The sequence below is a fragment of the Centroberyx affinis genome, unplaced genomic scaffold (genome assembly GCF_046629955.1).
Source record: "Centroberyx affinis isolate AG114_WGS23_722 - 3 ecotype Tasmania unplaced genomic scaffold, CSIRO-AGI_Caff_v1 ptg001537l_1, whole genome shotgun sequence".
Taxonomy (NCBI): Eukaryota; Metazoa; Chordata; class Actinopteri; order Beryciformes; family Berycidae; genus Centroberyx; species Centroberyx affinis.
This window is the reverse complement of record NW_027279993.1, coordinates 112,501-120,720: the sequence shown is the minus strand read 5'-3', so window position 1 is coordinate 120,720 and position 8,220 is coordinate 112,501. Positions and strand designations below refer to the sequence as shown.

Genomic DNA, 8,220 nt, shown 5'->3' with positions numbered 1-8,220 from the left:
AGAGTATCAGAAGGTGGATTTTTCCTTTAAAGATTCAATATTAGACAATTAGCACAACTTTCAATGACAATGAAAGTGAGTTTGATTCTGAAAACACAACACAAGGGCAAAACATCAAAGAGTGACGACTGTTTGACTTTGATGGATGGCTCCATTCCCCTCCCCATCACCAGTCCTCTCCTGCCTCCCTTCACCCTGAAAGTTAACCATGATGGCCCGCTTATATTTTTTACTTCGCAGACGTTATGAACACAGTCGGCCGGCGCTCGGGTCTCCGCGCTCCCGATCCATCAATGCCAAGCCGTCCGCGCCGTCGGAGAAGGCCTCTTCCATTCCTCTTCCTCCCCCGTCATGCTGAAGTTCAGAATACAAAGAGCCGGCCGGGCTTCGTCGCTATGATACATTATTGCTGTCTGGTTACGAGCGGCGTCCGGTCAGCCGCCGTTCCCACATCACACACCCTTCTCGGCTACTTCTGGTCCTGCACTGTGTGACCCCTTGAATTGACCCAAGAACCTCAAAAACCTCCAGGTCCAGGTTCTCGGTTGTTAGGATGAAGGATAGTTTCCTGGTGAAGACTCGTGTCCGGTGGAGCCGCTCCATCTCGTCTTAAGTCTCTTGCACGGTACGCATCGCCTCCCACAAATTACATATTGCTGCGGTCTTGAAAAAACATGTAACTGCTTTTTTGTTTTTGTTTTTCCCTTACTTGTGGTGAGTGAGTTTCACGACCCTGGGGCGCGTCCAAGTGTATAATTTCAAAAAGACATCATGAGCATTCTTTGTTTCGTTCCTGGAAAACAGACTTTATGAACAGGGTTCCCACACGCACTCGGTCGTCCAATTCAAGGACTTTTATGTTCTTGGTCAAATTTATCGTAGAGGACTCTTTTTTCTTTACTCATAATCTTGTCCAGTGAAATAATTTCATCAACACTTCTGCTACGCTACCAGTCAAAAGTTTGGACACACCTGATTGAATGTACTATGTTTTTCATTCTCTTAAAGCCATTTTGATCTAAAGGCTTCTGCTTAAATGCTTGGAATTTGTTTTTGAAGTTGATGCCTGTGTATTTTTTTTTATTACTTCCATTTGCTTTTTTTTTTATACTTTATTTTTTATTTCTTTCCAAAGCCATTGCCTTCCTATCAAGGCAAAGGGCGGCTACTTTAAAGAATCTAAAATATAAGATAGGTTTGATTTGTTTAACACTTTTTTGGTCACTGCATGATTCCATTTGTGTTCTTTCATAGTTTTGACATCTTTACTATTATTTTAAAATATGGAAAAAAGTAAAAATAAACAAAAATGTGGTGTGTCCAAAGTTTTGACTGGTAGTGTATATCCAAGTAAATATCTATCTAACTACATTCAAGGCTATCCATTCTTGTTCAAAAACTTTTAAGGCCTTATTTAATCTTTCTCAAATCCACAAACTTTCAAGGATCGTCAAGCTCTGTGGGAACCCTGTTTGCACATATATGTTTTCACATCCAACAACAGCAGCCATGCTCTGGCATACAAGTATTTGATCACACACAGTCAGCTTCTATCACAGTAGAGCGAACGTCATTTCGTTTCCACTTTTCTATACCGCTCTCTCGCTGTGTAAGAGATTATCCCTCCTTCTTCCGTCTGTTCCGAAGCTCCTCAAGGTCACGTTTTCTTAGTTATGATACAGGAACAGCGTCCATTCATTCACCCGTTCCACCCTCACACCCCTCTCTCCCCAATGCTCTAGCACCCACCCACCCTCCTCCACCTCCTCCTCATTGGGGTCCCAGGCCCCCCTGGGTGCTCTGGCCGTCGCTGTGGTCGGTTCCCCACAGGCGGTAGAACTGGCTGAAGTCCACGTAGGGCGGCACCCTGCCCGTCTCGTCCGGCTGAGCCGCCTGGCTGCCCCTCTGCCGGAAGAGGCTGCCGTCTCCCGAGCTGGAGCTGGAGCTCTGCGTCTGGGTGTTGGTGGACTGGAGGGTGGCGGTGGGGCTCTGACTGCTGGGGAGAGCCGAGGAGGAAGAGGGGGGGAGAGGGAGAGGGGGATGGGTGGGGAGGGTGGAGGAAGAGGGGCAGACAGGTAGAAGGGTGGGGATAGAGGAGGAGAGAGGGATGAGGGTGGGGATAGAGGAGGAGAGAGGGATGAAAGTGGGGGCGTCAGAAGACAAGAATGGGTCCATGTCGGGGGTGGAGAGACATAAAAGGGAGGTGGAGAGAGGGAGAGTAGGAGGAGGCAGAGGGGCGGAGGAGAGAGAGAAGAGGGAGGTGGAGAGCGGGAGATGACGAAGAGGGGGGAGTGGGGGTAGAGGGGGTAGGGGAGAGAAGGGGGAAAGAGGGAATTCAATTATGGGCTGCAGGATGTCGACGGAGGTTTGGCAGATAGCGGGGCGGAGTGTGCTGAAGAGCGGAAAAGGAGAGAGGAGAGAGCGCAAGGAGAGAGCGCAGGACACGGGATGGATATCGACAAGTTGGGGCCCGTGAGAGAGGGAAATACAGAGCGTGAGATTCGGTCAGTGAGAGACAGGAACCGAGTGGAAGTGCAAGTCACAGAGGAAGAGAAGATAGAGAAGCAGTCCAAGTGGGGGACGGAGCAAAGGGCAGCACCAAGAACCAGGAAAAGAAAGAAAGGAGTAGTAAATGATTGGAGAAAGAAAGCATGCACATGCATCAAACCAAAGCAGCAGCCACATTCATATCCTAGTAGAGACGTGCGGGTCTTGTTAAATTCCATTCCATTCCAGTCATATTACAGTACAGGTAGTTTCAGCCAGGCAACGTGACAAAACATATGTTCAAACCATGCTGATATTGCCTATAAAGCCAGGGGGCTAGTTAGCAATGTTTCATGCTGTTTGTAATATTTAATTGTCCTGTATGTACTCCACTTTGAAGAAAGACATTACACATGAAGCCTCGAGGGCATTCTTTCCTGCGATTATGGGTATTTTGGTGTCGCCAACGATGCTTGACTGTACCCAGTAGCCATTTCACCCATAATCAGTGTTGGGCTTGTTGCCCAAAAAAAAATTTTTTTTATATATTATACTTTCACAAATTGTGAAAACTCAGGTACCACTCCTGTGAATGATCAGGGGAACCAAATAGCCTTGATGCCCAATATTCTTGCAGTCTTTTTCCTGTATGAGAAGTATTGGGAATATTTCCACCGATGAAAATCAACTTTTCTGCTGTTTGTCCTCGAAGCTGTGAGAGGAGGACACCAACTAATTCTGCTGAAAATGAATTGAGGGATAGGTGTGGGGTATAGTTAAGTTTTAAGTTGAATATTGTTACTGAAATTCAAATAGTAATTTGTTGCACTACTTGTTCCTGGGAAAAGCAATAAAAACACATTACTGAGTAACTTCTTACAGCGCAACACTGCCTGTAATCACAGTGAAGAATGCCCTTGAGTTTATCATTGCTATAATAAAGTTTATAGGCTTATGTGCTTGCTTCCCATTCCAACAAGCTCCATGAAAGGGACCCCGGCTTAGTGCAGAGCACACATAGCAGCAGAACGATGGGGAAGTCAGAATCAAGCTTACCCAAAATAAATATAGCAGTGGAAGGTCACAGGGGAGTAAAATTCAAGCTTACTCAAAGTAAATATAGCAGCAGAGGGATGGGGGAGTTGAAAATCTTGCTTACCCCAAAATAAACTTAGCAGTGGGACAAGGGAGTGAAAATCAAGCTTACCCAGAGTGAAAAATTGCAGTAGGAGGGGAACATGGGAGTGAAAATCAAGCTTACCCAGAGCAAGCACAGCAGTGGAGGGACAAGGGAGGGAAAGACTCAGCTTACCCAGGAGTGGGGGTGCCCTCCTCCAGGGTGGAGGCGGTGTTGGTCCCGTTGGTGAGGGTGCCCTGAGAGGGCATGACCAGCGACAGGGTGACACTGGTCTTACTGGTGCTCTGGCTGTTGGAGTAGGGCACCGACACTGGGTAGATACGACCGCCTGAGAGAAGGGGGGAGCACACACAGGCAGAGGTTTATTGCTTATTGAAGGATCCCTATTAGCTGTGCACAAGGGTCAGCTATTCCACCTGGGGTCCCATTAAAACACAATATACACCCAAAACAAGTTTAAAACCAGGATACAATAAAATAAAAAATTGGACCATATTGTCATGGGCCACAGCATGAAAGACAAACAGAAATATTCATAAGATAAGTCACAGTAAACAATGATTCTTACATATCAAAAGGCTAAGGACAAACTCAAACAAAAAAAGTGTGAATGAAATGCATATGCATGGGTACAACAGTATAAAACAAGTAGAATTAGCATTAGCATTTGACCTTAACTCATAATCAAATGTCTTCTGGCAAATTGCGACTGGCTAATGCCATAGTATAAAGGTAAAGGGTTAAATGTCAGTTGTTATTCAGCACTGTTCATACTTCACCTGTTTAAAGATGCTATTTAGAAAGTTCACCAGACAAATTGTATTCAGACAAAAGGTGAATTATTCAGCCATAATAATAAAGGTAGTGCAGGATATTTCATTCTGTGTGAACAATAAACTGGGCTCTAGGTAAATGGCTGCTGTTCAGTTTTATTTCGCAATGAAAAAGTCTGAGCTACAGCACTGTTTTTTTTAATACTTTTTGCAAGTACTGTGGTCAAGAGAAAAAAAAAATAGAGTGTGAAATCAGTGTGCAGCTTCAGCAGAAAAACAGTCATCTTGGGAATCTGGAGTAAATTGGATTTTTTTTTTTTTTTTTTTTGCCTGGACCTTGCTGTTTTGGCTCCGTGGACGAGTAGTTAAAATTCTGAGCTGAGCAGTAAAAGTGTATCCATGGCTACACCCTTCATAAAACTTTGCTTCCTCTAAACTTCTGTCTTTTGAGGATCATATTCTAGTTTATTCATCGTCTGCCAACAGATGTCCATAACACGACCGTATAAATGCCTGTCAGGAGAGATTACAGGACACACGCCTATTGGCCACAAGGGACCTGTGAAGGGCGCTGCGAAGGGAAGATGAGAAATCTTTACCGAGCTAGTCTCGTTCCTAGATGGCAGGTAAATGACATTTGTGATAGTTCCATATGGTTCTAAATTCTACAGTTTGTGATTTGAAATTCTAAAAGTTCTATATGGTTCTATTCCTATTGAAGACTTACGTATATTCTAAAGGTTTTATATGATTTTTAAAGTTCTATATGATTCTAAATCCTAACAGTCTACAAGATGGTTCTCTTGTAATTGCAAACGTTCTAAATGTTTAAATCCCAAAGGTTTAATATAGTTCTAAGGTTCTATGTGATTGTAAAAGTTCTGTACCACTCTGAAAGTTCGATATGGATCCAAATTCTACAGGTCCTGCGCGACACCGAATCCTAAAATTTCTATGTGATTCTACAACTTTCTGTATGATTTAAAAAGCTCTATGCGATGCTAAATGTTTAAATGCTAAAGGTCCGATATGATTCTAAGGTCCTGAATAATTCTAAATCCTGAAGGTTTTACATGATTTTAAAATGTCTACATGCTTTTAAATCCTCCAGGTCTATGGTTCTAAATCCTAAGACTTCTCTGTGAGGAACACTGACACTGATGTGGCCAGTTTTCCATGAAAGGTTTTCCATGATCCCCGGTTAGGGGTCGGGTCAACAGCCATTTGCCCCCCAGCTCTCCTACCCTGCGTGGGCGTCAGCGCCCCGTCGGTCAGCGTGTAGTTGAGCGTGCGGATGAGCAGGGTCATGTCCTCGTGGCGCGAGCAGTACGGCGCCCTCTGGCGGCCGGAGACGTAGACGTCGTGGTGAAGCCGCTTCACGCGCTCCACCACCGACTGAGCCACTGCCTCCAGACTGCTCTGCTGGACCAGCTCCGCTGCTACCATGGCAACCATCTCCTGCGATGGACAGCAGAGGAGAGAGAGAGAGAGGGAGAGAGAGAGAGAGGTTAATGTGAAAGGTAGAAGGTGGTAAAGGAGGGAAAATGAAGAAGAGACAAGAAGAGTAGAAAACAGAAGAGAAGAGAACAGAGGAAGTCAACATGATGTAAAAGGGAGACGGTGGTAAAGGAGAGAAGAGAAGAGAAGAGAAGAAAAGAGAAGAGAAGAGAGGGAAAAGTCAACAAGAGAAGGAAGGAAGGGAGGAAGGGTGGGGAAAGTGAGGGGAAGTGGTCAAGAAAGTAGGAGACAAAGTAGAAGAAAGGGAAAGAGGAGGAAAAAGTGTGACAAAGAGACAAGAGGGACGCGAAGGGGAGGAGAGCAGGTCGGAGATGGAAGGAGACGGAGGGGAGGGAAGAGAAGGAGGAAGATGACAGATGGCGATCAAAGAGAGAAACATGTGAAAGGGAGAACAGGTGGTTTGCAAAAGAGGAAAGACAAGCGAAGAGATTTAAAAAAACAAACAAAAAAACAAAAAAAACAGACGGAAGAATAAGAGAGGGAGGGGGAAGTGGATGAGGTGGGAGGAAGAGACTGCCAAGATGAATCCGCCAACCTGATTGGCCTGTTCGGGGCCGTGGGCGGACTCCAGGGCGTTGATGAGACCTTCCGACATCAGCAGCAGGAAGCCTGTCACGCCGTCCAATGACTGGCTGCCGTGGATCTCCGGCTCCGCGATGATTGGCTTACTCTTGGCCCCGCTGATGACATCGGTGTGGCGGAGGAGGACAGATGGATGGATGGGAGAATAGACAAATGAAGGAATGAGTGAGAGACAGAGATCGAGATGGAAAAAAGAGATGGGGAAAGAAGGAGAGAAAGTAAGAGATTGAGGTAAACAGAAGGAAAGACGAAGACGAGAGAGGATGAGAGACATTGGGGGAGAGATGGAGAGAGAGAAAAAGAGAAAGAGGGAGGAGGATAGACAAAAAGAGAAAGAGAGAGGAGGACAAGATAAGTGCACCCGACCTAAACGCAATCAAGCTTTGGCTCCATGAGATGAAATAAAGAGTCGCTCAGGCTTTATTTTCCCCACATCTCGTTTCCTGCACTCTCTTCGGTGGCACTGAGAGGGAAATTCTATTAAGATTCTATTAAGTGTCTTTTATTGAGGATCATAATTGGAATGGCTTTTCAAGATCTGGGCCTGATTTGCTTGGCCTGGGCCGCAGTCAGGAACAGGAAATGAGAAGGAGGAGGGGGAGGGGGGGGGGTCGTGGAATTTGAAGAGGCTCGGCGGTGGTTAAAGAGCAGCTGGAGCAGACTCAAATATAAAGACTGTAATATATAGAGAGAGATCCTCCACTGTCCAGGTCCTGAACACATACACTCATGATGGGACGGGACGATGCGCTTACCTCACGATGCGATTACGCGATATGGGGTTCACGATTCGATACAACCACGATACAATGTAATAAATAAAAGTTCAAAGACAACAAAGTCTGATTGTGCAGAATTATGTTAATTTCTGAGCTGCAAATCTTTCTAGCGATGGCATTGGCTTGCCAGAATGTAAACAACAATTGAAAAATGTCTTTACAAAGTGAAAATGATATAATTTGGATGGAGAGCTTGTGAAATTGTGATGATCAATAGTCTCATTTGTGATTACTACAGCAGAATAAAATGGAGCTAATATTGCGATTCTTTTTTCCTGCCCCACGATACGTATTGTCACATTTTCGTATTGCGATATATTGAATTTCGATAAATCGTCCCATCCCTACTCACTCTCACTCACTCATACAGTCACGGGATACAAGGGATTTAATGTTAAAATGTTTAATTAGATACCCCAATTCCCCCTGCCTCATAGTTTTATTATTATTATTGGCCAAGAAATAGGCTACTTTTAAAGATAGTTTATTTCTTTTGATCAAATTTTTGATCCATCAAAAGAAATACATAACTCTGGATAAAAGCTGAAGATGTTCTGTCTGCATTTCATGAAAATATGTATTTTACTTTGCTTTTTAAAGGCTGTGGAATATTACAGAAACCCTTTTTCTAACTGCTGATTTTTGACAGGTGACCTGCGGATTCTGATTTTCTTTTCTGTGGGAAAGCTGGGGGAGACTATTTAATATCTTTTGTCTCGCTCCTTTCGCAATATCGTTCTGAACTTTCATGGCAATAAAACACATCCAACAGAAAGAGAGAGAGAGGGACAGAGAGAAAGACAGAGAGAAAGGCTGCAGTAGCTTTGCAAAGATGTATGTATGCGTATTCTGCCTTCACCTGAGCAGGTCGATGTCTGAGTAGTTGAATTTGACCCTGTAGTCTCCGAGCCTCCTGGTGCTGCTCTGTCCCGCAAGCTGTCCT

General features: G+C 44.7%; 1 protein-coding gene across 2 annotated transcripts in view; it reads right to left on the bottom strand.

Annotated features, from left to right (window-relative positions):
* Positions 1-1,770: 1,770 nt before the first annotated feature.
* Positions 1,771-8,220, bottom strand: part of tab1 (TGF-beta activated kinase 1/MAP3K7 binding protein 1) — a 20,098-nt gene continuing 13,648 nt past the window's right edge. Inside the window, exons 7-11 of one of the 2 annotated variants that reach the window (XM_071527448.1) lie at positions 8,137-8,220; positions 6,452-6,596; positions 5,643-5,856; positions 3,800-3,953; positions 1,771-1,996 (exon numbers count right to left, since the gene is read on the bottom strand). The exon at positions 8,137-8,220 is cut by the window's right edge and continues 28 nt beyond it. In XM_071527448.1, coding sequence (XP_071383549.1) covers positions 1,771-1,996; positions 3,800-3,953; positions 5,643-5,856; positions 6,452-6,596; positions 8,137-8,220 — 823 coding nt within the window. The remainder of the gene's footprint in view (positions 1,997-3,799; positions 3,954-5,642; positions 5,857-6,451; positions 6,597-8,136) is intronic. The other variant, XM_071527449.1, reaches the window with a different exon arrangement.